General features: G+C 55.7%; 3 protein-coding genes across 16 annotated transcripts; 1 reads left to right on the forward strand and 2 right to left on the reverse strand.

Moving 5' to 3' along the window:
- Window positions 1–313: 313 nt before the first annotated feature.
- Window positions 314–16927, reverse strand: MAP3K12 (mitogen-activated protein kinase kinase kinase 12). Of its 8 annotated transcripts, XM_082741516.1 has the most exons (16): window positions 15326–15448; window positions 14818–14983; window positions 6414–6587; window positions 6106–6314; window positions 5616–5799; window positions 5265–5456; window positions 4835–4993; window positions 4563–4721; window positions 3762–3870; window positions 3458–3567; window positions 3217–3333; window positions 2965–3102; window positions 2141–2765; window positions 1875–1945; window positions 1515–1788; window positions 314–1075 (listed from the first exon to the last, which is right to left on the reverse strand). In XM_082741516.1, the coding sequence occupies exons 3-16, from the start codon at window positions 6548–6550 to the stop codon at window positions 977–979; spliced, it is 2583 nt and encodes an 860-aa protein (XP_082597642.1). In that variant the 5' UTR covers window positions 6551–6587; window positions 14818–14983; window positions 15326–15448; the 3' UTR covers window positions 314–976. The 8 variants fall into 8 exon arrangements, with proteins under 8 accessions (XP_082597642.1, XP_082597638.1, XP_082597643.1 ...); XM_082741512.1 differs by having other exon boundaries at window positions 6106–6587; window positions 15326–15558; XM_082741517.1 differs by lacking the exon at window positions 14818–14983 and having other exon boundaries at window positions 15326–15549.
- Window positions 16928–17018: 91 nt separating this feature from the next.
- TARBP2 (TARBP2 subunit of RISC loading complex) lies at window positions 17019–22360 on the forward strand. 7 transcript variants are annotated; one of them, XM_082741558.1, is made up of 9 exons: window positions 17019–17408; window positions 17965–18134; window positions 18946–19048; window positions 19627–19722; window positions 20293–20365; window positions 20582–20699; window positions 21003–21130; window positions 21551–21752; window positions 21917–22360. In XM_082741558.1, exons 1-9 carry the CDS (start codon window positions 17356–17358, stop codon window positions 22072–22074), a joined length of 1101 nt encoding a protein of 366 aa, XP_082597684.1. In that variant the 5' UTR covers window positions 17019–17355; the 3' UTR covers window positions 22075–22360. The 7 variants fall into 7 exon arrangements, with proteins under 7 accessions (XP_082597684.1, XP_082597686.1, XP_082597689.1 ...); XM_082741563.1 differs by having other exon boundaries at window positions 17044–17408; window positions 19644–19722; XM_082741559.1 differs by having other exon boundaries at window positions 17047–17408; window positions 17970–18134.
- A 211-nt stretch (window positions 22361–22571) lies between these two features.
- On the reverse strand, window positions 22572–23721 carry NPFF (neuropeptide FF-amide peptide precursor). Its single transcript, XM_082741573.1, has 3 exons — window positions 23435–23721; window positions 22886–23007; window positions 22572–22779 (listed from the first exon to the last, which is right to left on the reverse strand). Exons 1-3 carry the CDS (start codon window positions 23534–23536, stop codon window positions 22662–22664), a joined length of 342 nt encoding a protein of 113 aa, XP_082597699.1. The 5' UTR covers window positions 23537–23721; the 3' UTR covers window positions 22572–22661.
- Window positions 23722–26337: the final 2616 nt, after the last annotated feature.

The raw sequence follows: 26337 nt of genomic DNA on the forward strand, positions 1-26337 counted from the left end.
GCATGTCTGTCCCATACTTGGCCAAGCTAAAAACCAGTCTTTTGTTTTGAATGTTCATTTACAGTTATCTCTATAAGGATATGTGTTTTAACATTTTCTGTCTTCTCCTAAAGTCCTAAAGATGTACCTGCTCTCATTTATGCAGATGATTTTAGAAGGTTGACACTTTGAGTGATGTTCATTTAGTGGGAGGAAGAAAGCATAAAAGGAGGGAAGAACTTGTCCAGAGTCCTCAGATCATGTCTGGAGCCCAAGGCTCCTACTTCAGCCATGTGTACTGCCCCATACATTCACCAAGAAAACCCTCAACAGCTGGGCCTGCGTGGAGTGGCTATATTTTAAGATTTTTCACAGGGGTTACAATATGACAGTCCCCACCCCAATCAGGCACCAGGATAAAAGCAGGGACTTAAAACTTATCATCCCCTTCCTTCAGCCTGAGCCATCACATGCTTTCACAATCTCCTAACCTCCCCCTCAGCCCTAAGCCAGGGCCTGGGCAGAGAAATGGAGGGACAAAGAAATTAGTTACATTGCCACCTGAGAAACCTCAGAGGGGAGGACCCAGCCTTCGCCTCCCTCCTCCCAAGTGCAAAATGTGTAAACAGAGTAAACGGAAAACAAAAAAGTGCAGTATAAGTGGCTCCCTTTCCTCCCCCCCAGGGTTGGGGGAAAAGAGTATAGAGGAACATAAGAGGCAAGTCTGGCTTTTCTATTGCCTTACCGCTCGCTGAACATAATGGGGTGAAGCAGGAAGGGGCCAGTCTGCCCGTACCCACAGCTCTAGGGTAGTACTTGTCCTTCATTTCCACAGCTGCCAGTAGCCCTAGAGTTTCGTCAGGTGAATTGGTCAGGGGTCAGACTCCCTTGAGCCTGACTTAAGGCTGGGACAGCCCCATCTTTCTCTGTTGATTATGTGGCGCTTATATATTATTTATATAAATAATTTTTCTATGTACAGGAATCAGAGTGGCTTTCATGGAGGGAGGGAGGCTGGAGGCTGCAAGGCTTCACCACTGTTGGAGTTGTCCAGTTCAGTGCTGTCACAGTCTGAGTCCTCATTAGTGGGAGGGCCCTGTGAAGAAGAGAAGTACAGTGAGGGGAGGCTCAGCAGCTCTTGGTGTTAGAGATCGATTCCTTCAGGATCCTTCACTGAGGTCTTGTAATAGCCAGCAGCTCCCTGATTTTTCACGGTCTTCAGATTTCAGTGGCTGAGGCCATGAGATGCCAAGGCACCGGGTTCCCGGTTTCAGGATTCATCCTGGCTGCGATTTACAGCTGCTGTACAAGCAGCACCATTCACCTATTAACAGTGCTATGTGCTCTATACCCTGGGCCTCTCAGATCCACCCTGTGGATATAGGCCCCTTGGTATGGGAGGAATGGGCTTGCATATTGAGTGACTTGGAGGCTAAATACTGACTGAGCTTTCTGGTGTCTTCGTCTGTCTACCTCTAAAGTCCTGAATAACTAAGCATCTGCTCTTAATGTACCTAGTTGTTTCTGAGACTCACCTGCTCCCCTCTGGGTAGGTCCTGGTGTGGGATGGGTCGGGAGCTGGGTTCGGGGCCAGGAACCACCTCTGATGCAGGTGGGTCCAGTGGGATTTCTGAGCCCTGGGAACACATGTCATCAGACCGCTCATCTGGCCGCTCGTCGGTGTTGGTACTGCCAACTTCAGGTGTGCCGCTGGGGGAGGGCTCACTGGCTGTGCCCTCCTCCCCATCAGATGGATTCTCTGAGCTGAAGGTAGACAGTGACTGGCGCATGTTCATGCCTTGAGGCCACCTGTATGTTGGAGAGGCCAGGGTTACAGTTGGCACACCACAGCCTGCTAAGCAAAACACTCACTACTTCCTGTACATGTCACTCACCTCTGGCTTGATGGCAGCTCTACTTCACTGTCCACCTCTCCTTCCTCTTCCTCCGATGAGATACCACGTTTCTGCAGGAGAGAAGAGGAGTGGACTTATGGTCAGAAGTGGGAAGAGGTCAGTAAGGACCCAAGAGAAGAGAACATAGTCATTAGGGTTAAGTAGGGAATGGCTTAAGATGAAGACCTAATATGGGAGGTGAGTTGTGGACTTGGGCCCAGGGGAGAACGAAAGGGTAGGAGCTTAGGAACCACCCCATACTTTACCTGGCTCCGGGTGACAGCAGCCCTGTACAGCAGTGCAGCTGGGGTCAGGTGCTGGGACCCAGCCCGGCTTCCTCCCCGTCCCGCCGTCCCTTCCCTTCCAGTTCCCAGCAGCCCCACAACGTCACCAGGCCCTACTGGTGGAGGTGGCTCCCCTTTGGCTCCCCCAGGTGAATCTGGGCTGGTGGAGCCTGGTGCGGAGCCCTCACTTGGCGGGGTATCTCCCCGAGCTGGAGGTGGTGAGCCAGGATCCCCAGCTCCCCCTGTGGCCCCTCGGCCCCGGGCTCCCAGTGCTGCTGACAGCAGATCCGGGGATGATGAAGACATCTTTCGAAGCAGGAGGTCATGGTGGAGCCCACGTAGGGCTGGAGGGCAGGCCTCCCAGGCTGAGGGTCCCCCTCCTAGCCCCCCTGGGCTTCCTGGTCCCCCAGGTTCATGGGGTGGCAAAGCTGCACGAAGCCCAGGCAGGTCTCCACAGCTGCCCTTGGCGCTGGCCTTGCGGTGACGAGTCTTGCCACGACGACTTCGTCCTGGTGAGGGGGGGCCCTTAGGACACCCAGGAAGCCCCACCCCACTCAGGGCAGCATCAAGTTTAGGTAGCAAAGATTCAGTCTTGAGGATATCTGGCCTGGTAGGGGAGGGAAAAAGTACAAGTCTGAGATGAACAGACTGATAACTTGAAAGCCCTCCCCAACCTTGGGCAGTACAAAGTCTATCCCCCCCTACCCCCCCACAGATCATCTTCTGGGCATCCTTGGTCTCCACCCCTGTTTCTAGCACTCCCCCTGCCGATCTGCAGCCTCACCACTTGAGAGCTCTGGTCCCACCTTTTACTGTGGGGTGACAGTTTCTGTGGGACGTTCCTCTTCTTGATGAGCTTCTCCATAGTGTTCCCATGCAGGAGGCCTCGGGAAGGGTGTGATTTAAGCAGACCTGGGCATCTCCGCTCTAAAGCTTGTTCCCTCCTATGATAAGACACCTCAGTCTGGCATGTGATCAAAATGGGGGACCCAGGCTCTGTAGGTTCTCTGTGTCACAGCTCCATGAGGAGATCTGATGCATGGGGCACATACGGTTACCTGAGCAGCTCCCTCTCCTTGAGCTCCAGCTGCAACATGAGGGCATTAAGCTCCATGTACAGGTTGTTGGCTCTCTCCAGCTTCCTTTCGTAATGCTCCCGGATGTCCAAGGCGTGTCTGAAACAGAAGGGTCTCTGAGGTGAGCCAGTGTCACCTGGTGCTGTAATTAGTCCCAGTCTCTGGGAACTGGACCAGGGTCCCTGCTGGTGATGAAATCCCCTTCCCAGACACATGCACACACCTGAGCTCCTCCCTCCTCCTCATCACCAGCTCCTCTTCTAGGCGGTGCAGACAGGTCCCTTCTGACTTAATTTTTTCAAAGTGCAGCTTTACCTCTTCCCGCCACTCTGCCTAGGGGGTGAAAAGACAATGAGGGGTGAGGGACCTCCTTTGAGCACAGAGGGAGCACTGGCCAGGATGGGCTCTTAGCCCTCCTAAAAGCAAACCTACCATCCCTTCCACCCATCCCCACATCCCCTCAGAGGGCACACTCTTCTCTGCAGAGGGAGGGAGTTAAGGTGTCCCTTTTCCCGCCCACAGCACACCTGGGACTTAAAGTAAGTCTCCTGGGGTGTGGACAGGACGTCGGCTGAGGCGATGTCCAGGTGCAACAGGATCTGACGGAACGATGGACGATTTCTTGGTTTGCTGTTCCTGGAGGGCATGGAGTTGGGGTGGAGGAGTGGAGACAGAAATTTTAGGGATGACCAGAAAGGAACTAGAGCATCCTCTCCCCAGATGTGTCCTGGGGACCCTTCTGTTTCAGATAGACATCCGGGAGCCTTGGACATCCGGGAGCACTATTCCTGGAGAAGAGAATGCTAGAGTGTGCCCCGTGACCAGCTCCTTGGTCCACTGGCTCTGCTCTCCCATTAGCACATCAAAGTCCTGCAGTAGGGAAACCTATTTAATCCTATTTTCCGAACATCTTTTTCTGATTAATTCCATTCAGACAGACATGCTTGGGGAAATGGTAAACCAAAAGTGGGAAATCACCAACCTCCTTTCAGAGTCTAGGTTCCAAACAAGGCTCCAGGGCCCTCCCCTTCCTGGGTTCTAACGCAGCCCTCTTGCTCCAGCCACCCTGCTCCGGGGCTGTGCTGGCTCTTTGCAGGTGCACCCCAGCTGCTCTGGACAGCCGGGATTGGGGTCCGTCTTATACAGACCAGGAAACGGGCTCAGGGGATGATAACACTTGCCCAAGGTGGCACAGTTGGTCTCAGTCACGAGGGAGTTCTGTCCCTCTTTCCCTGTCCAGGATTCTGGGCCTGGAGGCCTGGCTTCCAGGTGCCATCCAACTGCCAGCAACCACCCTTCACTTCACAGCTTTGCCAGGCCGTCCTTACCAACACTGGCGAAGCAGGATTTTGAAGCCGTCTGGGCAGCTGGAGGGCACTGGCAGATGGAGACTGTTGCTTCCCACGCCCCAGATGATGGCTGAGGAATCTACGTCTTTGTAGGGGATCTCACCAGTCAGTAGTTCCCACAGCACCACGCCAAAGGACCTGGGGATAAGAGGGGACATCCCTTGGGAGGGGCTCCCTCCAGAGGCCCTGGAAGCCCCCTCCCTCCCTAGGGTTGGCTAGCTGCCCGCCTCGGTGCTCAGCCCAGCCCTCACCAGATGTCAACCTTCTCGGACACAGGCTCGTTGCGGATCACTTCAGGGGCCATCCAGGCTACTGTCCCTGCAAAGGACATCTTGGTGCTCTTGTCACTCAGCTCCTTGGAAGTGCCAAAATCGGAGATCTTCACCACATCGTCGTACGTGATTAGCATGCTGGTAAAGATCGTAGTCAGCTGGGGGCCAGGCCCCTCTCCACACCTCTTCTAGCTGCAGCAACTCTAACTTTAAGTCATTTGGGACACCCAGAGGCCGGGGGCTTGCCACAGCCCTCCTGAAATAGGACTGTCATTTGGGAAGGGTTTCTGAGATGGGCCACATGGACTCAGGACGGGGGTCTGGAAGCAGGGAGCTGGCTACACTGGCTGGGGGGTCACCTGCAGGAGACCATGCACGTCAGCTTCTCTGTGCTTGCTGGCTTACTCACTTGGGGGACTTGAGGTCTCTATGGATAATCTTGTGCAGGTGCAGGTAGTTCATGCCACCGGCGATGCCCATGGACCAGTCAACCAGCAATGAGGGGGTGACAGGGCGGCCAGCCCGCAGGACCTCGTACAGCTGGCCCTGGGCGCAGAACTCCATGAGGATGCAGTAGCAGGGAGCCTGGGTGCATACGCCCCTGGGGGCCAAAAGGGGGCATTAGGGCCTGGGCCAGCCTCGCAGGCCCCTGATTCCCACTTGGAAACCGACCCTCTCTACTCCCTGTCCCTGCCCAGCCCCCTTTGACCCCTGCCCACAGCCCAGTGGCCCAGGCTTCAACCCCTGCCTGGGACCTTACTTGAAGGTGATGATGTTGGGGTGCTTCAGCTTCCGCAGGTGCTTGATGTCCGTCTCCTTCAGGTCCCGTACCTTCTTTACAGCCACTTCCTCCCCGTGGAAGCGTCCCAGGAACACCGCGCCCTGGGCCCCTGAGCCCACCCACTGCAGGTCCAGGATCTCCTCAAAGGGGACCTCCCACAGGTCTGTGAACAGGAGACACAGTGCCACCAGGCTTGGGGGAGCCATGCACAGGGGCTTGAGATGGGCAGGCATAGGGGCAAGCCTGGGGCTGGCTGAAGGGACTCGGGGGCCCAGGCCAAAAACAAGCCACAAGAGGCCAAGGAGCCAAAGGGAACAGGGAAAGGAGCCAACGGGGGCCTCCAACAAAGCCAGGGCAGGGTGGGGGGGTTGCTGCTGAGGGGCCACAGCTGGGCCCCAGGGGGAGAGATGGGGCTGCCCACCAGGTGTCAGGGAGACAGGGACAGGGCCCCCATGAGGATGCGGCCTACCTTCCTGCTGCTGCTTGTGCTCTGTGGAGTAGGCTTTGCCGATCATGGTCCAGACAGGTCGCAGGCAGCCGAAGAGCCCTTCCAGAAAGCCGCTGCCGCTCTGGCACTGCAGCCGCACCTCATCGGCTCGAACCCTGGATGCCCGACTCTCAGGTGACCCCGTGGCTCCCCCAGGGCCCCCTGCATCCTGCTCGTGGAGCTGCAGGACACTATTGGCGAAAGGCTCAGGGGGCGGCTCTCCCCCCGGGGAGGGGCTCGGCCCGCCCCCGCCCTGCCCGCCCAGCGGCACCACATCTCGGAGTACACACTGGGTGGGTGTCAGGTCCTTCTCAGGGGTGCAGTCAGAAGTGTCCGGGTCGAGCTTGCGCATCGACGCCTCGCTCAGGGTGGACACGAAACCCCCGAAGGAGGGAGAGGGTGTGCGGGTCTCATGGAGGCAGGCCATGGCCTCTGGGCCTGGGTGCGGCGGGGGGCCGTGGGCCCTAGGAGAATAGAGCGAGGGATGGAGGGTCAGCTGGGGCCGCACCTCAGAGGCAGAAGCCTGGTGGGGATCCGGGCCCCCCACAGCCCCGCCAGAAGTACCACTGGAGCTGCGCTCGCCCTTGGGGACCCATCTCAGTAACCCGACGCATGAGCTTCCTCTGGAGCCTCCATTAGTAACATCCCTGAGCAACATTCTCAGGTTGGACCCAGGCAACAGCCCCACACTCAGGCACAGACCCAGAGCTTGTGCCAGAAACTCAAGTATTATGGTAACAGACTCGTCCCCTTCTCCTCAGAAGACTACTGTAATTCACCACTGGAGCTCCCATTTCTGTCACTTCAAGCTCCCATGGACATGCAGAAGTCACATAAGGGTGTCTCAGACGTACACCTTCTACTCTGAGTCTCAGCCTCAGGACTGTGATAGTAACACCCAAGGTCTCCCTGGCGCAGAGGCACACACAGGTGACACACAGACACTCTGAGAGGACATTCCTGGGCCTCCCACGTGCTGGGGAGGCACCTGGGGCTCCCACTGGTGTACTTACACGTGAGATGGCTGAGGCTTCACAGGAACACTAGTCTCAGGTGGGAGTCATCCCAAGGCACCCTCGGGTTCTCATCTGGGACTCCCTCTCCAGTGCTCACACACACCTGGGCGTTGCCAAGGTAAGGGAAGCCTGAAGTTCCTCAGCCGAACTGGGGGTGGGTGGGGACGGAGTGGGGCAGAAGACAAGGCAGAGCCATCCAGTGGGGAGGCAGATGCAGAAGCAGAAGCTGGGTCAGGACAAGCAGAAGCCTACTGCTTCTCCCCCCTTAGGCCTGACATCGGTTCTGCTGCTCCCTCAGGGGATCAGTTACAGAGGCCCTGTCTCCTTGATGCTTCTCCATCACTCCATCCCCAGCTTCCAAACCAAATACTAGCTTTCCAGAAGATGGAGATTTGTTCCAATTCTTGTAACTAGGTGCTATTTTAAAAGTAACCATTAAAAAAATCGGAATTCTAAGGGCACCTGGGTGGCTCAGTTGAGGATCTGACTTCAGCTCCGGTCATGATCCCAGGGTCCTGGGAGAAAGCCCAGCATCTGGGTTCCTCCTTACTCAGTGGGGAGCCTGTTTCTCCCTCTCCCTCTGCCCCTCCCCCAGCTCCTGCTCACTCCGTCTCTTAAAAAATTAAAATCCTTTTTTAAAAAAATGTTATTTATTTGAGAGTGGGAAAGAGAGCACGAGAAAGCACAAGCAGAGGAGCAACAGAGGGAGCAGCAGACTCCCCACTGAGGAAGAAGCTTGATGTGGGGCTCAATCCCAAGACTCTGAGATCATGACCTGAGCTGAGTGAGCCACCCAGAGGCCCCAAATAAATAAAATCTTAAAAGTTGGGGTGCACCTGGGTGGCTCAGTGGGTTAAGCATCCAACTCTTGATTTTGGCTTAAGGTCGTGAGATCAAGCCCTGTGACGGGCTCCATGTTTAGCAGAGTTTGCTTCTCTCCCTCTCCCTGTGCACTGTCTCCCTCTCGAATAAATAAATGTTTAAAAACAGAATGTGAATTCTAGCCTTGCCTCTGCCATACACTGGCTGTATGACCTCAGGCAAACTGGACTGGGCCTCAATTTCTCCAGCTGTACAAAGGGGATAAACTAGCTATCATCACTCAGGCACAGCAAACTCTTCAACCTATACCAAACCTGTCCAGAGCTTGGCATCTGGAGTCATTCTAGTCTTCCGTCTTCCTCCACATTTAGTCTGCTAACGGATCCTGAGATGTGAGGATTCCTGAGGACAGTGATGCTCTAACTGTTCCTCATATTAGGGTCCTTCCTGAACCCCTGCAGCAGAGCCTCTGAATCACAACGGGAGAGGAGGGACAGGAATCTACACATAAAAAGGGGCCACTGGATGATGACACAGATGGACATGGAAGTTTGGCACTCCTGATGGTATCAACTCTGGTAACAATTTCCAGGCTTCTCGAGGATTTTTCAGTGTTTGTGGGTGGGCCTGAAACATGCATATTTAACAAGCACCTCAGGTGATTTCTACTTGACTTTGGCCCATTTAAAAAGCTCTGACCCAATGCCAGTTTGTTCTCTCTAGTTTCACCTCACTTTTAATTTTGGACTCTGGTTGTGTCAGCTAACCCGAGACTGCCTCCTAGTCTCCCACTACTTAACACAGCGTCCCCCACCCCCACCCCACTCCATATTCCACGACTCTTTAGAAGGATCTATCTAAAACACAGATTGGCCAGCACCCCCTCTTCTGCTTCAAGCCCTTTAAGAACCCCCTACTGCCCTTGGCCCACCAGCCTTATCTCCATGCTCAGGTCCCTCGCCAGCCTCCCACTGCTGTTGGCACCTGGGCCATACAGAGCTGACACCAGGCTACATGGGGCTTCTGTGCCAAGGCCCCTAATGAGAATGGCTAACTTAGGCAAGGTTTACGATGTACGTTAGCCTCTGCCGACAGGCGCATTAGCTCAATTAATCCTCAAAACGACACTCGCCCCAAGTGACAGAGGTACTGGATAATCTGCCCCGGGTGCCCTCTCTGAGGAAAAGCCGCAAGCTCCGCCCCCGGGCGTTCTCTTCCTGGAAGTCGCTTCCCCAGCCATCTCTCCAAATCTCACTCAGTCCTGGAAGTGTTCCTTCCTGCCTGTCTTCCCCCCACCAACACCCCTCCCCCGCCCCGCTCTGAGCTGATATCGGGCCGGCACAGCCCCCCTGTACCTCCTTCATCGTGGCTCCCATTAGTCCGGAGGCACTGTGGGCTCAGGAGTCCGGCTCCTCCGACAGCCCGCCCTCCATGAGACCCCCGACGCTCTCGCCCGGGGATCCCAGGCTTCGCCCAGCACGGGTGCGCGGGCAGGACGGTCGTCTTAAAGGCCGCCCCTACGCTAAAGATGCAGGAGCTCCCTGGCTCTTCACCGCCACCCAGGGATGGAGCTGTACCCGTCGGTCCCTCTATATTCTTCAGTAAACAGACTCAGAAAGCTTTAGTCACAGTCATTTCCAGCCTCTGAATCCTCAAAATATCCTACGAGCTATCGGCGCCGTGGAGGGGAGGAGATGTACACCGTAATGCCAACGACAAACCCAGGCCAAGAATTTACTCCGCAGGATCCCAGGGCTTTGGCCCGCGCCCCCAAGGCGGGGTGGCTGGAAAGGTAGCCACCTTTCGCAAGTAGGGTGGGCTGGATCAGGCCGTTCGTGGGTCCCGCGGGAAGCCCCAGGAAGGCCCTCCGAGGCGGGGAGGAAGGGGTTACGGCCCCAGCGCCCCCTCCCCCTTCCCGACCTCCTTCCCGGCCGTCACGTGGCGCGGGCCGCGTGGCTGGAACCGGGCGGGGGCCCGGCGGCGGAAGGAGGGGGTCCGGGTGGGGAAGGGGAGGGGACTCAGCGGGTTGGGGGAAGCGCTGGGCGCTGCGGCGTAACCATGACGACTGTGCCCGAGGCGGCGTGTGAAGTCACCAGGACAAGATTAGCCCAGAGTCACGTGAGCGGCGGGGGCGGGGCTGCGCCTGGGCCCCGCCCCTGACCAGGGCCGGTGCCTGTGCTGGTGGTCCGGAGCCCGGCGGGGATCAGGGTTCCGATCCCGAGCCCCCTCAGTCGGCCGCCGGTGCGCTGCCCTCCTTCGCATACCTCCCTCGACCTCTCATGCAGACGCATCTTCGGCCCGGGCACCGAGCGGAGGGAGAGCCATTGGTGCTGGGGAGCGGGGATTCGGCTTGGAATGTGGGAAGCAGTGCCACAGAGAAAGCAGGAGATGGGGAGATAGGGACACAGAAGGGCAACAGGCACACCCAGAGAACGGGGCGGGGTGGGGGTGGCGAGCGGAGAAATTCAGAGACCGCAACGGTGAAGCGCAGGGAGAATCAAATCGGAAAAGGATGGATTGAACGCCTGAATGTGAAAAGCAGAGAGGGCACTGAGAAAAAAGTAGCGGAGAAAGAACTGGAAAACGTGGAGACCATCTGTGCCCTTCCCAAGTCTTTACTATTTAGAAGCTGAGCCTTGACTAGGCACCACACCTGGATTTTTAAAGTTCTCAGTCCTCATGTGGTGTTTGGCAACTAGGAGTTTCAGGCATAGAGAGGGTGACATGCTCAGGCACTTGCCACCAAGCCTCCCTCCAGTTCACCAGCCTTCCCCAGAGGCCCCTCTGGTATCCAAGGGCTCGCAACTAGGGAGACAGGGAGAGAAACCATTTCACCTGTTTGTCTTTTAGGGCAGTGGGAGTTACCTGAAGAAGTAGGAGATGTGATCCAGGGAAAGGGAGGGTCTCTAGCTGGGCTCCTCAGGCTACCGCCAACCTGTCCTTAGGCTAACACAGCTCATCCAGACTGAACTGAGGGAGTCAGGGGAAGCCAGGCCCCAGGGAGCTACAGTCAACTGGAGATTCCTCTCCCAACACACAGCCCTCTCAGTTTCCTTTATCTCTGACCTACCAGCTGTGTCCCACTGCTCCCCAGCTGGGCCTTGGCGCCAGGACTTTGGGGGCACGTTATGCCAGAAGCCCCTGGCCTAGACATTAGGTCACCTTGGGGGAGGGGAACTGCGTCCCTGACCATCAATTATGCAGAGCATGGAGGAAGGGCAGAGATGTGACAGGAGTGGGTGGATATCTCCATCATCCTGTCAACCATATTTACCAAGCGCTTACTGCGCAGAATTCCACACATTGGGTGAGGGGACAGAGTGGTCCCTGAATCCTACATCTGCCAGGGCAAGAGGCTCTCTTGAGCCTCTTGAGTCCTCAGAGTCCTGGGAGGTCCTAATTCAGTTTCAGCTACCTGATTCTCTGCTGATGACTCCCAGAGTGCCCACTCAGGAGCCTGTGGTGGAGTGGGTCCTGGAAGGTCCCTCTGCTTCTTCCTCCTCCTGGTTCTCCTGTCCGAAGTGCTGGAAGCTTGTGGCAAGGGAACCCTTCGAATTCTCTCTCCTGTCCTGTCCTGTTCTAACAGCACAATCTCAAGGCCAAGTTGCATGTCTGGCAGTCTTGGGGGCTCAGCTGAGAGGCTAGGCCATCTGTCTAAATTGCAGGCTCTCACACTGAGCACTCACCACTGCCCTGGACCTCAGTTTGTCCTCAGGAAAAAGAGGGATGTTCTTCTCTCTTGAGTGAGGGTGAGAAGCAAGGTCTTCACAGGGAAAGGAAACCCAAGATTCTGGGGCACAATGCTAGTTCCATCTCTACAGGCTTTGAGATCCTGATAGGATAAAGGACCATGACCCCTCTTGACCTTGCCTCCTGGCCACCGGCTGCAGCTGTTTTTCTTTTTGAATACAGGGTTCTTTTCAGATGGAAGGCACTACAACTTTGTCAGTGCCTTCATCAGGGGGAAATGTCTTCCCCAACAAACTTGGGGTAAATTGGAGATCACCCCTAAATCCAGGTACCCCCCAGCCTCATACAGGTCAAGTCCTGAGATGCCCCCCCTGGTGCCACCACCTCTTCTTCTAGTCAGCTGGGCAGAAACAGGGCAGGGGGAGGGGGCAGGGCTATTTAGGAAAAAAGAGCTAACTTTGGATTTGGAGAGATCAGAGCCAGAACCTTAGTTTTGCCACAAGTTGAAGAATGTTACCCCTTCAAGGCCCCCTCTACCTTCTGGGGTGGGGACAGTTTAAGATGATGTGGGGAATGCTGTGAGCACACTGCCTGGGTTCTGACTGTCCTCCTGGTTAGTTGGACACCAGGTCTGTCTTTGTGGCTTCTGGAGAGGCCAGCTCTTCGTCTGACCAGAAAAAGGCAGACTGGGTCTCAGACCTTCTAATTCCGCAGGACTTTTCTCAATATCGGGTCCCAGTGGCCATGGGGCGCTGGAGTCCCCAGTCATTGGCCTCTTTGCTACCAGACCCTCAGTCCTTCCTCTACAAATCCTATCATTCCACCTCCTCTGGACTAAGGGAGAAGGCCTGCACCACATACTCACCCCTGGCCAACGTAGCCCGGGATCACCCCACAGCCCTACCCTTTAAGGTCAGGAGGGAAGGGAAAGGGGGTAGAAGCAGAGTATGAAGCGCCAGAGTGTCCCTCCTACTCAGGCCCTTAGGTGGACCCAGAAGAAGTACAGCACATTTAAGCAAATAGTTCCTGGGGTGGATGTGCATTTAAAATGATCTGGAAGATCAAAAATCATAAAGAAATAAAAATATAAAAAGATCTGGAAGGACAGATACCGAAGTGTAACCATTTCTAGGTAGGTGCAGTTGTGGATGCTTTTATTTCCTTCTTGTGGCTTATCTGTATTTTCTAATATTTCAGTAATAAGTTTCAATTGCTTTTAAAATTAAAAAAATCAGATTTTGAATTGAAAATGAGAAATAAAAATCAGGAGTGCCCATCTGCTCCTGTCACCCAGCTTGGGACAGTGGGTGAGTGGGTAGCCTGGGAATTAGAGAGGTTTGGTTGATGTCCTGTCTCTGCTCCTGACCAGGCAGGCAATCTGGAGTAAGGCACTTCTGAACAAACCTGTTTCTTCTCTCTGAACGGATTGAGGTACCCCTGTCACAGCGGTCATACAGTCTAGAACACAGTGGTTCTGGGTTAGACAGCCCTAAGTCCAAGACCTAAGCTCTTCCCCCAAAGTTTAAAGAAATTACTTCTTTAAGTTTCAGTTTCCTCATTCCTAAGACAGAGATGAAAAGAACACTCAACTCTTAGTCTTTTAACACTAGTGAGAGAATCTCAGCAAGGTTCCTGGCCCAGGACCCGGCACGAAGCATGAAGCTCCCTAGAAACACGAGCCACGCCGAAAAGTGCCTAACAAGCAGGAGCAGGGTTTCTTTTATAAATATGATTCCCTTCCCTTCTTCCCCTTTTCCTCATCGGCAGTAGAGGGGGTACGGGTGGAAAGGGAGGTGGGCAAACGCAAGGGGCAAAAAGAAGAGCACCGCGAGAAGGAACCCAAGGCCAAGGGCTCTTTGTCCTGAATGACCCTGAGGCCCCTCAGCCCTAGTGTTCCTACCTCAGCACCCTCCCCAAAAGCAAAGATGACCCTGGTCCTCCTGGAAGCAAACAAGACAGACCAGTTGCTGTGGTCAACCCCTCATGAAGCCCACGTGTCACCTGCTAGCCTGTCTCCACAGTATCCTCCTTCTGCCCCAGGAGGGACTTCTAGTCCCTTCTTCCTCCCCAGGCCAGGCAGGGGAGAGGGAGGACCACATGTGAGATGCCACTGGGCAAGTTTGGGGTGGTGGGCACTAGGATTTAGGGTCCTCTTCCTGAAAGCCAGATGACCATTCTGTCACCTCCAGGGGAAGGAGGGGGACACAGCAGTTGGTTTGAGAGGGGTCCTGCCATCCTTAGCTGTAAGGACACACAGGATGTCCAAAGCCAGTCCTAACTTAAACTTCTTGTCTCCTCTGCCCATAGCTGGGTTTAATTCGGGGATGGGTATTTAGTTGTGTTTTCATGGGTGCTGGAGTTGGGATATCACACCTTTGGTCTCCCTAGCATCACCTCAGTCTCCACTGGGAGAACGGATGAGTGGCTGGCACTTCCCCCCCAAGAGGGTAAGCACTCTTGGCCACCCTGAAGTGTGAGATGGGAGAGAGCAGGCTCTGAATAGTGCTCTGGGAAACTTTGCTGTCTGGACAGGAAGGCCAGGGAGCTCTTGGCCCCTTTCCTTCCAAAATCCCTTGTGCTTGCCTTCCCTCGATATTACCCTCCAGGTGACAATCAGAGCTCCCAGAGCCACGGAGTCCATCCTGCGAGATGGAAGGGAAATGTCATTTGGAGGGAGGCGGTGGTTGTGGCTGAGAGGACTCTGGGTTGGGGAGAGACCTCAGGCACACTCCTTCTTGGCTGAGGGCCACCCACCCACTCTTCTCTCAAGAGGGAGCAGGTGCAGAGTTAAAGTCCCCAAAGGTGGGACTCCTTCTATGCTAAGGGACACCCCACTGATTTCCTTCCACTCTCTATAGAGCCTCTGACCCCCTCTTCCCTCCCCTCAGCCAAGGCCATAGTTAATCAGGAGGCACAACTGTGTGGAACAGATTCTTGCTTATTTTTTAGCCAGGGAGTTTGAGAAATGTGTGGGGGGAAAGGGATGAGGTTCTTGAAAGACCTGGGCTGGGGAATTGGGTTAGGGGAGCCAGAGGAGATGGAGAGAAAGAGGGAGAAAACCACAAATGAATGGGGGAGGGGAAGAAGCAACAGCTGGATGGAGAAGGTGAATACCACAGCTGGAGGGGATTGGGGGCATCAGAGGGAAGGGGAGGAGGGCCATCACCTGGGCGTCCAGGAACAGGTGCTCGCACCCTCTAATCCTCAGGTGCAGCGGGCTGAGTGTGGGAGTGGGGGTGGTGGTGAGGCAGGCGGTGGGCACATCAGGCCCCGTCCTTCCTTTCCTTCCCTGAGAGGGCCCAAACTCTTCCTCCTCCTTACCTCTCTTCCTCCTGGAAGATGAGTGGGAGGAGAGGAGGGTGTTCTCTTGCCCGCTGTCCTTTAAGTCTGTCCCCCAATCATCCCCCCACCCCCACCCCATACGGTCCTTTCCAGCTCCGGAGGCCCTTCGTCTCCAAGCTGGGCCGCGGCGTCCCTCCGCTCCGTTCCCCTCCTTCCCATCCCCACAGGCGTCGGGTCCAGGTCCCCAGTTTCCTCCGCCCCGAAGCCTCAGCATCCCCGCGCCACCCTACCCCACCCCGCCACATCTGCATCCCCGACCCTCCCTCCGCACCCGTATTCCCGGACCCGGACCCATCCCTGCCCCCCACCCCCCAACTCGGCCAGGCTCTCACCTCAGGGGCTCCTCGGCCGCAGCACAAAAGGCGGCGCTGCTGCAGCTCGGCTCCGGATGCTGCTCCCGCCTCCTCCTCCTTCTCCTCCTCCTTCTCTCCTCCCCCCGCTGCCCTCGACCGGACCCGGGGCGCTGTCACAGGCGAGGCTCGTGCGGTGTCCGGGTGCACGGGTGTCAGCCCCAGCTTCCTCCCCCCGACCCCCAACCCCGAGCCCCTTGCCCACTCGGCTTGAACTCCCGCTCCTTCCAAGGCCCCCGCCCCTGGCCCCCCGGGACGGACACGCCCTGAGCGGGGGATGCTGCGCTGGAGCCGCCGGCCTCTTAAAGGAGCCTGCTGCTGCCATCCGGCGCGCTCCAGGCTCGTCCCTGGCCCTTCTGGGCCCCTCACCTCCCTGCAGGCGGTGTCCTATGACAGTCGCACCTCGGGCCTTACGCTGATTCCGTCGGAGCCCCCTATGACCAGTCTTATAAACTCCTTCCTATTCCCAGAGACAGAAGCCCTTCAACGTGGGATACCCCCCACCCGCCCAGAGCTCTAGCATTGCTCCCCCTGCCATGCCGATCTTGCCAGATTTCCTTCCCCTAATTGTCACCACTCCAGTTTTACCCAATTAGAATCCACTCAGCTCAATTCCCCGTCCCCCTCCAGCGTTCCTCATGATCATTCCAAGATTGCCCTGGACCTCCGCTACCTGACCCATTCTCAGGACACTCATTAGAACCAGACATTTTCGTGATCTCTCTCCAAGGTCACAAGATTTTCCAACATCTTTTAACCCGTGGTCATGAGACTTTGGGGAGGAGAGACTGGAGCTCTGGGACCCAAACGTAAGTGTTCTGCTCTGCACCCAGATTAGTGGATTAGTTTTAAGAGGCCAGAAGCCTCTCTTGCTGTCTCTTCGGCTGAGAGACCAAGACCCACAGGCAGAGGGAATGAGACCACGACTAGTTTTCGTCCTTCTAGTCATAGTGTCCCACTATAGCCTGATTCTCAGGCTCCAAAGGGGATCTCCTGGACAGCTACAGAAAGGTTCACTAGGGTCATTCTAAAAAGGCTTTAGAAAAGAACTGAAACCAGACAGGCTGCGGGCTAGAATTAAGGGGAAGGGAGGTGAAGGGCAACTTAGGGAAAGGAAGCAGGTGCTGTGAGACGAAGGCCTAAGGGCCAGGAGTTTAGGTCGAGCGCTGAAGGAGCACTGCCTGAGACGCACTTGGCTTGCCCCACCGCTTCAGGGGCAAAGAACAGTCTCCTCCCGCGTCCAGGTAAGGGCCACCCCCCCAAAGCCTGCAAAGAGCCAGGATCCGACAGCCGCCTCGCCCCCGGACCAATCACAACCTTTCCTCAGTAAAGAGGCGGAGCCAGAGGGGGATGACTCTTTCCTTGTCCCTGCCTTCTAATTAAGTAACCAATTGCTATCTGCCTAGAGAAGTAAGCACAATCGGAAATAACCAATTATACCGCGAAGCTTTTCGTGCATGCCTGACCCTGCCCTTCCAGCTGCGACAAAGCTGGCGCGCGAGCGCCTGGGTTCTGTAGTTTCCTCGGGAGTCAAAGAGTCCAGGGCTCCAGTTAGCCCTTACCGCCCCGCCCCCAGCTGCTTCCATTCTGCTACTACGCAAGCCCGCTCCAGGGAGCGGAGACGCGGAAAAAAGGAGGCGGGACGCTATTAAAAAAAAAAAAAAGCGCGCGCACAAACACACACACAGAGACACAGACACACACAGACCCACCCACACACACACACACAAAACCGCCCTCAGCTCGGGAAGCGACAGTGGACGACTCCGCTCCTCCCAGAAGGCGGTGCTACCTGCTGGGGCAAACCACGCGGAGGGTTGTGGGGCGGACAGCTCCCCTCCGGGTGGAGACTCATGGAGTCGGGTGGGCGGGGGACTCCATGTCCCGGCATGCCCCGCGCCGGGCCCGACCGGCCGCGACTCGGGGCTTGGCCCCGGCCCTAGCTCGTCGGCGGTGTATTGGGGTACATTGAGGCTGCAGTCGCGGTGGCGCCCGCGGGGACGGAGGTGGGAATGAGTGAAGAGGAACAGGGCTCCGGCACTACCACGGGCTGCGGGCTGCCCAGGTGAGCCGCTTTGTACCGATCCCTGCCGGGCGTAAAGCGTGGCGCGGTGCGGAGGTAGCGGCGCGGCCCCAGCATGCACCTGGCCTGAGGGTTGTTCCCGGCAAGCACTGGGGTAGTGGGCCGTGGTTCCCGGCATGCATCCCGGCAGTGGCCACTGTCTCTTGCTCTAAATAGTTTGGGGTTGGCCTGGTTCCCAGACTGCACTTGGGGCACTGGGCTTTATGCTCTCGACATTCAGTGCATTTGGTGGGTACCGGGTCCCTGGCCTGCACTCTGTCAGGGGACATGAACTTCCTAACTGCACTGGGGTACGGGCTCCTCCTCCTCAACTGAAACTGGAACAGTGCATTCCCCGCTTGCTCTGGGGGCAGTGCACCCTGCTTTCCCAGCCTGCATCCCTACTCCACATTGAATCCAGCTAATGTCTTCTCTACTCTCCGGGGTCCCTTGGACCCTATGTCCCCCATAGTGTGCCTGGGTCTGATATGACAGTGCTTGGCCAGGTGGGTGCAGAGTTGGACGTGTGATAAGAGTCTGTGCCCCCCGCTTCCCCCAGTATAGAGCAAATGCTGGCAGCCAACCCGGGCAAGACCCCGATCAGCCTTCTGCAGGAGTATGGGACCAGAATAGGGAAGACGCCCGTGTACGACCTCCTCAAAGCCGAGGGCCAAGCCCACCAGCCTAATTTCACCTTCCGGGTCACCGTTGGCGACACCAGCTGCACTGGTGAGGAAGGCTTGGGCATCCTGGCTGGGGTGTGCATTCCCAGGGCCCTGTTGGCTTTGTTTCTTGGAGTCTCTTCCCAGTCCTTTTCTCCAAAGCCAGTGAGGGAAGGAGAGATTTCAGGGGAAAAGCCACTGACTGGTTTGGGAAAATGGGTCTTTGAGGAGGTGGGAAGGGCTTGGGAGAGTTAGAGGAGCACACAGAACTGGGACAGTGATCTGGCAGATTGTCATCATCCTAGAGGAGAAAGAGGAGATAAACCAAATTCTCAGTGAAGTATTTGGGGGGAGTCAGTGCCTGCTGCCCTGGGCTCTGTTCCAGGTGCTTGACCAAATTCCTAGTTAATCTTAAACCACAGTCTGATCCTGCGATAGAGGTGGTAGTATCCTCAAGTTGAACAGGAGGGAAATGAGACTCAGAGGGATTTCAGTGAGTGGTGTAAGGTCACATGTCTAGTGAGTGGCAGAGCCAGGCCTTGACTCTAGAGCCTACCCTCTTTCTGCTTTTCCAGCCATCTCTATTTATTGAGAGAAAAGAAGGTGCTTCCCAGAGGAAAGTAAAGCAGAGAAAGAATCTCCACCCAAGGTGTCTGAGCTCAGGGGCTTCCGCCTGACACGGCTTGATTTGGGGAGCTCTGGGGAAGATAAAAGCCCTTCCTTCTAGCAACTAGTGTAACATTTCCAGTCTTGGGCAGGGGCAGTTGGTGAGAGGGGCTTGGTTGACTCCCTCCAGCTATGAGGAGAGAAGCTGTGGGATGCTGGTTTTTCTTCTGTCCTCCCAGTGACCTCCAGTATTGCCCACGCCCCTCTCTCAGGTCAGGGCCCCAGCAAGAAGGCAGCCAAGCACAAGGCAGCTGAGGTGGCCCTCAAACACCTCAAAGGGGGGAGCATGCTGGAGCCGGCCCTGGAGGACAGCAGGTGAGGGAGGAACAGCCAAGGCTTCCTAGAGGCCCTGCCAGGAACCCAGGCCCCTGCGCCACCTCCTCTGCCCAGTAGGCCTGGCCTGGTGACACTTAGCCACCTTGACCTGGCCCCTTCCTGAGAGTTTCCTCTGGACAGAGCAGGATGCTGCCAGGGCTTCTGCTGCTGTGAAGGACCCTTTGGGGGGAATGTCAAGGGGCTGTGCCTGTGGTTTGGGCCCGGCTAGGGAGGGAAAGGGGTGGAGGCTGAGGCTAGAGGGGTTGCACCCCAACATGCCTCCTCTCTCTAGCACGTTGTCCTTCCCTCTTCCAAACTTACATTGGAGGTTTTTGCCTCCCCGTGTTTCTTGGGTAGGAAGAGACCCTCCTTCCCTTTTCTTAGTCTTCTTGATCCAGTGTTTGGCAGCAAAGGCTCCGAGGAGGAAAAGCTGGTGGTTAAGCTTCCCTGAGTCTTTGGCTCCAGTGGGAAGGAATTTTCTTAGGGAATGGGCAGGTCAGAAGGACCTGGGTCCCCACCCTCTACTCCCCCCACCCCTAACATGGGTGTGAATCAAAGGCCCCCTTCCCCTCGGGAAGTTCTTTTTCTCCCCTAGACTCTTCACTGCCTGAGGACATTCCAGTTATTCCTGCTGCAGCAGCTGCTACTCCTGTTCCATCTGCTGTTCCAACCAGGTATCTTGTATTTCCTGCTGGCCTGAAGGGGGAGGAAGGGGTCCTGGCTCCTGGTCCCCCAGCCCTTGGCCCCAGCTGGTCAGGCAGGAGGAAGTCTGAGAGAAAACAGAGGATGGAATAGTTGGGGACCAGAATTTGAAGAATTTGCACCAGTTGGTAAGCTCTTGGGACAGGAGGTAATTTATGACTTTTAAATAGCCACAGGGATGAGGTGTTTGACCATGTTCAAGGGTCTCGAAGGCCCCATTTTCTTCTGAGTTGGTCACATGATGGTCCTGTGTATGCCTCCCATCAGGTGCTTCCAGGGACTGGATATACAGCCCCTCGCCCACTGTCCTGCCAAGGTGATGATCCAGTGTTCCAGAAAAATCTAAATGGGCCTGGGCCCTGGAAGAGACCTCACTTGGGTGGGAAAAGGAGGAAGCAGGCTGGATGTTTGGAGAGACAGCTGCTTGCCTGGCAGACACTAGGGAGATGTTTGTGGGGACACCAGAGCAGAGCTTAGGACTCATGGAGAGCCACAAAAGGGACAGCCCCATCAGTTTTGGCCCTGGACCCTTGTTCCTTCAGGAACCCCCCCATGGAGGTGCAGCCCCCCGTGTCCCCTCAGCAGTCTGAGTGCAATCCTGTTGGCGCTCTGCAGGTGTGCCCCCATCCTCATTTCTCATGCATGCCTGTCTTTCCTCGGACCTGGGGCTGTGAGGGACGGTTATGTGGGAGCTCTTCCCCTGTTCTGAGGGCTTTTCCCATCCCCCTTCGTTCCTCCTCCCTGGAATTTGAGGCTCCCAGGGTAGGAGGGAGAGGATGTAAGGAGTCTTTTCTCACTCTGCCTTGTGCACCCTTGTTTCTCCCTCCCAAGGAGCTGGTGGTGCAGAAAGGCTGGCGGTTGCCCGAGTACACGGTGACCCAGGAGTCTGGGCCAGCCCACCGCAAAGAGTTTACCATGACCTGCCGAGTGGAACGTTTCATTGAGATTGGTAACTGGGCAGAGGGGAGTTCTTGAAGCTACTCCAGCCCTGGCTACAGGCAACTCCTAGCCTCTCTATGCTACAGCCTCACTGTCCTGGCCGAGACCCCTGGCTCAGCTCCTTCTCCCAGCTGCTGCTTTGTCCTGGCCTCCCCCCACCCTCTCTGGCTGACCAGGTTCTTAGGTGCATGGCAGGGCCCAAGCTCCTCTTTCCATTTGACATCCCACAGGGGACCCCCAAGCTTGAGCTGGGTGGAAAGCACTGGAAAGCCTGTTGGGAATCATAACCCAGCAACCTTCTCCCTACACGCAGGCAGTGGCACCTCCAAAAAGCTGGCAAAGCGTAATGCGGCAGCCAAAATGCTGCTTCGAGTGCACACGGTGCCTCTGGATGCCCGGGATGGGAATGAGGCAGAGCCCGATGACGATCACTTCTCCATTGTAAGTGGCTTGTGTGGGCCAGGCCCTGTGGTCCATCCTCCATGCCAGGCAGGACACTGGGGACTTGGGCCTGTCACCTGGGGGTGAGCCTCTCTGGATCCCAGGCCAGCTCCTGCCCATTTTTCTCCCAGACCTCCTTGGCTGTCCCCCTCCCCACAACCTCAGCTGTAGGCCTACCTGGCGAGTGCTGTGGGGAGCTGGGCCAGGGCTGGAGCCCTGGAGCCTGCACTTACTGGAATGAGGAAGGCTGCCTGGACCCCTGGCCCAGACTCCAGTAGTTAGAGGGGGCCAACTCGGGGAAGGCTGGCTGGCTGGAGCATTCCTTTTGTGGGTTTTTTTTCTCCTTGACATTGAATGTCCTGTTAAATGCCTGGGTCTCAGCTCATGGCTGCATCTTTCTCACTGTCACCATCTTGTCAGGGTGTGGGCTCCCGCCTGGATGGACTTCGGAACCGGGGTCCAGGCTGCACTTGGGATTCTTTGCGGAACTCAGTGGGAGAGAAGATCCTGTCCCTCCGCAGCTGTTCCTTGGGCGCTTTAGGTGCTCTGGGACCTGCCTGCTGCAGTGTCCTTAGTGAGCTGTCTGAGGAGCAGGCCTTCCATGTCAGCTACCTGGATATTGGTATGGCTAGTTGGGAGGCCAGGGGATGGTGGGGACTGAGCCAGAGCAAGTACGGACGGGCCCACAGGGAGTTGGGGAGGGCACGACCATGAAGATGAGGATACCCCCCTCCCCATGCTGCCTTCCCACCCAACACCACCTCCATCCTCTCTTTCGGTCTCCAGAGGAACTGAGCCTGAGCGGGCTCTGCCAGTGCCTGGTGGAGCTGTCCACGCAGCCAGCGACTGTGTGTCATGGCTCCGCAACCACCAGAGAGGCAGCTCGTGGGGAGGCTGCTCGCCGGGCTCTGCAGTACCTCAAGATCATGGCGGGTAGCAAGTAAAGCCCCAGCCGGACTCGGACACGCCTCCTGGCTCCCTGCTCTTCTTCCCCCAGCCCACGCATCTGTTCAGCTCTGGTGCCCCCCTACCCTGGAGGTGCCGTCTCTACCTCTGACACAGACTGCCTGCCTGCAGGCTGAGGAGGACACCGGGCCAGCAGCCAGGGACCACGGGGCCTTGGCTGGCCCAAGATCTGTCCTCATGGCACTGATGATGATGAGTGGGAATGAAATCTGGGGGCTCTCCCTGAGAGCCTGGAATAAATGTGCTTCCTCTTGGATTCTTAAACCCTGCTCTTTCTGTTCCCCTACCTAGGGCCGACAGCAGAGGAGGTTAGCACCAGGGTATCCTGTTGTGCCTCCCTATCTTGTTCTGGTGGCAGGAAGCCCCATCACCTGTGTTCCTGCAGAGCTTGATTTGACAGAGATGGAGGGGTTGTGGCCCTGGCCCTGGGGCTCTCTTGCTGCCCTTTCAAGTCTTAGACGGACAGACACATGGATTCAGAAGCCACAGCTTTATTAGGGGAGGAGGGGAGGCCTGGCCCTTGTAGTTGGGAGCCTCGCGTGCATACATATCAAGGGATGACAGGTCACTTCTTCCCAAAGCGCTGAGGGGCAGCCAGACTCCAGAAGGGGGAGCTGAGCCCCTCCCGGGCTCGGGGACTCAGCTGTTCGCTGCTCCAAGAGCCCCGGGCGTTTCTGCCAAACCTTGGGAGAAATCCATCTTCAACTGTAGGTCCTTTCAGCCCCTCCCTCCTCCAGCCCCCACCCACCTGTTTGGCTCAGGCCTGGACCTTGTCTCTCTCAGACTCACCTCTGGGGCTGGAACAGAAAGGCTGGGCTCCGGCCAGGTCTCTGCATGGCCTGGAGCAGGGAGCGCAAGAGTGACCCGGGGGTTTGGACCTCCTGCAGTGGGTAGGCTCCGCTGTCTTCCTCCTGTGGTACAGGGGCATTGGGGAGGGAAGATGGGCAAAGGCCTTGGACATTTTAGGTCACATGGGGAAAGGAGAGACTCAGAGGCACGTTGTAGGAGGCTGAGGACCCACTGAAGACCCTGGCAGCAGAGTATTTGAACTGAGAGCACAAGTCTCAAGCTGAGATAGAAAAATGGTGACAGTGGGGGAGCAGGGGGAGGTGTCTAGGTGACACAGTCTGTTAAGTGCCCCACTCTTGATTTTGGCTCAGGTCGTGATCTCAGGGTGGTGGGATCAAGCCTCCCATCGGGCTCTGCATCGTTTGGAGCCTGCTGGAGATTCTCTCCCTGCCCTCTGCCCCTCTTCTCACTCACCTTCTCGCCAAATAAAATCTTTTTAAAAATAAAAAGAAAGAAAAATTGTGACATGGGGCTAGGGCAGTAACTTACCATGAAGATCTGGTTTTCACCTCCGTCGCCTGGTCCTCCAGCACAGCCTCCGTCTGTTAGTAGCAGCACCATCAGCAGCACTGCGGCCCGCCTGGGCTCCATGCTGCCATCTGCCTTCTTGGAGCCATACCCGCTTCTTATACCTGCGGTGGCCCGGCCCCCCACCCCGCGGCAGCCTGAGGGGCAATCTAGAGCAGGCAAGGGAAATGCACTGCTCCATCAGGAGCCGCCTGGGAGCCCCTCCCATGGTACCTCTGGGACTTCCTGCTCCCAGCCTCCGGCCCCCAGCCCCTAAGGCTGGAGTTATAGACTTTATTAGATGCATAAATTCTGTCTCCAAAGCTCAAGAAGCATCATTAATTGCCGATGCTTTGTCAGAGCCAGGCCCTAGGGGGCCTTCAAGAACCCCTAATTCCTCAACAGTTTCCAGAGTTCCAATCGATCACCTCCTCGCTTTGCTAACTTGAGACTAAAAGCATAAAGGAAGTCTTGTCAAGAAGGTCTAGGCACTATGTCTTAGAACAGAGGAAAGGAGGGAAGAGCCAGGGTTAGAGTGAGCCAGGATAACCCAGCCTGGTCCCTCTTGTGACTATGGCTGCTGCTGGGGTCATCCAGCCCCTTCATCCCCTTGCCTATGTGCCCTTTGGGAGGATAAAAATGGAGGCACTCCTCTGACATTTGTCTGTGGATAGTAAAGTGGGATACAGGAGACTAAAAGGTTTCAGAGCCCACAGAAAGTGGGGATTACTCCCCATCAATGGTCACAAGCCCCATGCTCATGGGGGAGCCCCACTCAGGCTCTGCCTCACCTGGGCGTCTGCCACCATCCTTCACAGCTGAAGCACTCTGCTGCCACCCTGTGGCCACAGCTTGACACTGTCAGGGCCGGCCATTTCCTGTCTGCTCTCTGAGGGGTGAGGCTACGTAGATGGAGGTTCCTACCGCCCTGACTCTAAGGGATCCCCGAAAGGCAGGGGCAGGATACTAGGGTTGGTATTTGGTTTTGTTCACCTCCTTCTAGTCACCTGGCTCTGACCTGTGAGGGCAGGTGACAAGAATCCTGCCTTTTTAGGAAAAAAATCGTTTTTCCTCAGGAGTCCTTTAAAGTTATCTGGTTCACTTTTCCTTCTGACCTTAGAATCCCTTCCTGAGCATCACTGCCTGGCCTCCCGACCCCAGTGTGGCTCTCCAGCCTATCTATGCTGGAGAGGGGCCATGGTGCCAAGAGCCTGTGCATCAGTCTTGGGCAAGCAAGCTCTCTAAACTGCAGTTTCTTCACCTAAAACATGGCAACATTGAAAGGAACTACTTTCTAGGGTGAGCATTATTTGAGATAATTCTTGTAATCCACCCAGCACAGGATCTGGCACAGAGCAAGTGTCCTCAAAAGTGTTAGCAGTGCTGCCCCTGCCAGTGAACTTGGCGTCTCCTGAGACCGTGATCAAGCAGGTTTACCCGAGAACCAAGCTGGCTTCCATGAAGTTACAGCACACTGCACATCTTTCATATGTGCAAGCCTTCCATGTATCTAAAGACAGATGTCCCTCTTCCACTCTTCAGTCTTAAGGGCATCTAGAAACCAATTCTTAATTTTGAGGAGGTAGAATAGAGCAGGTTCATCTAGATGTTTTAGATAATTTGGCCTAAGCTAGGGTGAACCCTTCTGTATGCTTTGTCCCCCAGCTGGTCCCAAGCACAGAACCTCATCACTACATCCTGGAATTTCAATGCTTCTTAAAAGGGATGATCCAGTCCATGGGTTTTTCTGTGGGAAATGGATCCTATGCCACATCAAGGTCCTTCTCTGTACTTTCCTGACAGCAGTCCAGAGGAGCAGGGCTGTGAGGGGGTGTGGGCCTCGGGACTGCAGAGTGGCTCTGGGCTTGGAGTGGTTTCCACCCCAGCTCCTACACTTTACTATGTGCCTTGGCAAATGCCTTAACCGAAACCTCAGTTCATCTTAAATGAGGCAACTACTCCTGTTATCAAGAGGTTGTTGCAAAAAGTGAATGACTTACTGAATACGAAGTGTCTCGTGTTCCATCTAGCATAGAGCAGCTAATAAATGTTCACAACCCTGACTCTCCTAGTATCTCTGATCATCAATTACAAGTGGACCTGAGCTGAGGCTCAATTCAGCAAGGGTCCGGTTTAGCTAACTTCCTATGTCTAGGAGGGAGGGGACTGCTCTCTCCTGTGGCAGACATAGGCACACCTTGGAGATACTGCTGCCAGATCACCACAATAAAGCAAGTAAAGCACTGGGAGTCAAATGAATTTTTTTGTTTCCCAGTGCATATAAAAGTTATGTTTACACTACACCGCAGCCTATTAAGTGTGCAATACCATTATATCTGAAAAACAAAATAAAACAATGTGTATGCCTTAATTTAAAAATTTGCTTAGGGGTGCCTGTGTGGCTCAGTCTTCGTTAATTAAGATCATGATTCGGGTGTACTGCAATGGAGTCCCACCCGCATCTGGCTCCCTGCTCAGTGGGGAGTCTGCTGCTTCCTCTATCCCTCCCGCCACGCCACCTGTGCTCTCTCTCACTTGCGCTCGAATAAAATCTTAAAATAAAATATTGCTTAAATATGATTGTTATATAAAAAAGTTTTTTTCAAGTAAGCTCTGCACCGAACGTGGAGTTTGAACTCAGGCTGAATTCAAGAGTCAAGACCCTGAGATTGAGAGTCCCACACTCTACTGACTGAGCCAGCCAGGCACCCTGTAAGTCGGTCTTTCGCTGGTGGAGGGTCTGGCCTTGATGTTGCTCACTGCTAGACTGGTGGTTGCTGAAGGGTGGGGTGGCTGTGGCAATTTCTTTAAAGTGACAATGAAGTTTGCTACATCGATTGGCTCTTCCTTTCACAAACGATTTCTCTGTAGTGTGTGATACTGTT

The sequence above is a fragment of the Mustela nivalis genome, assembly GCF_964662115.1.
Source record: "Mustela nivalis genome assembly, chromosome: 7".
In the NCBI taxonomy this organism is placed as follows: Eukaryota; Metazoa; Chordata; class Mammalia; order Carnivora; family Mustelidae; genus Mustela; species Mustela nivalis.

Coding starts and splice junctions, on each gene's coding strand:
- MAP3K12 (XM_082741513.1), bottom strand. CDS start 6,550: ATGGCCTGCCTCCATGAGACCCGCACACCCTCTCCCTCCTTCGGGGGT. Junction 3,871..4,562: donor ATCCTGCTTCGCCAGTGTTG/GTAAGGACGGCC, acceptor CATGCCCTCCAG/GAACAGCAAACCAAGAAATC. Junction 1,076..1,514: donor ACCTACCCAGAGGGGAGCAG/GTGAGTCTCAGA, acceptor TCTTCTTCACAG/GGCCCTCCCACTAATGAGGA.
- TARBP2 (XM_082741558.1), top strand. CDS start 17,356: ATGAGTGAAGAGGAACAGGGCTCCGGCACTACCACGGGCTGCGGGCTG. Junction 19,723..20,292: donor CCATCTGCTGTTCCAACCAG/GTATCTTGTATT, acceptor TTGTTCCTTCAG/GAACCCCCCCATGGAGGTGC. Junction 20,366..20,581: donor ATCCTGTTGGCGCTCTGCAG/GTGTGCCCCCAT, acceptor CTCCCTCCCAAG/GAGCTGGTGGTGCAGAAAGG.
- NPFF (XM_082741573.1), bottom strand. CDS start 23,536: ATGGAGCCCAGGCGGGCCGCAGTGCTGCTGATGGTGCTGCTACTAACA. Junction 23,008..23,434: donor GTGAAAACCAGATCTTCATG/GTAAGTTACTGC, acceptor CCTGTACCACAG/GAGGAAGACAGCGGAGCCTA. Junction 22,780..22,885: donor TTTCTGTTCCAGCCCCAGAG/GTGAGTCTGAGA, acceptor ATTTCTCCCAAG/GTTTGGCAGAAACGCCCGGG.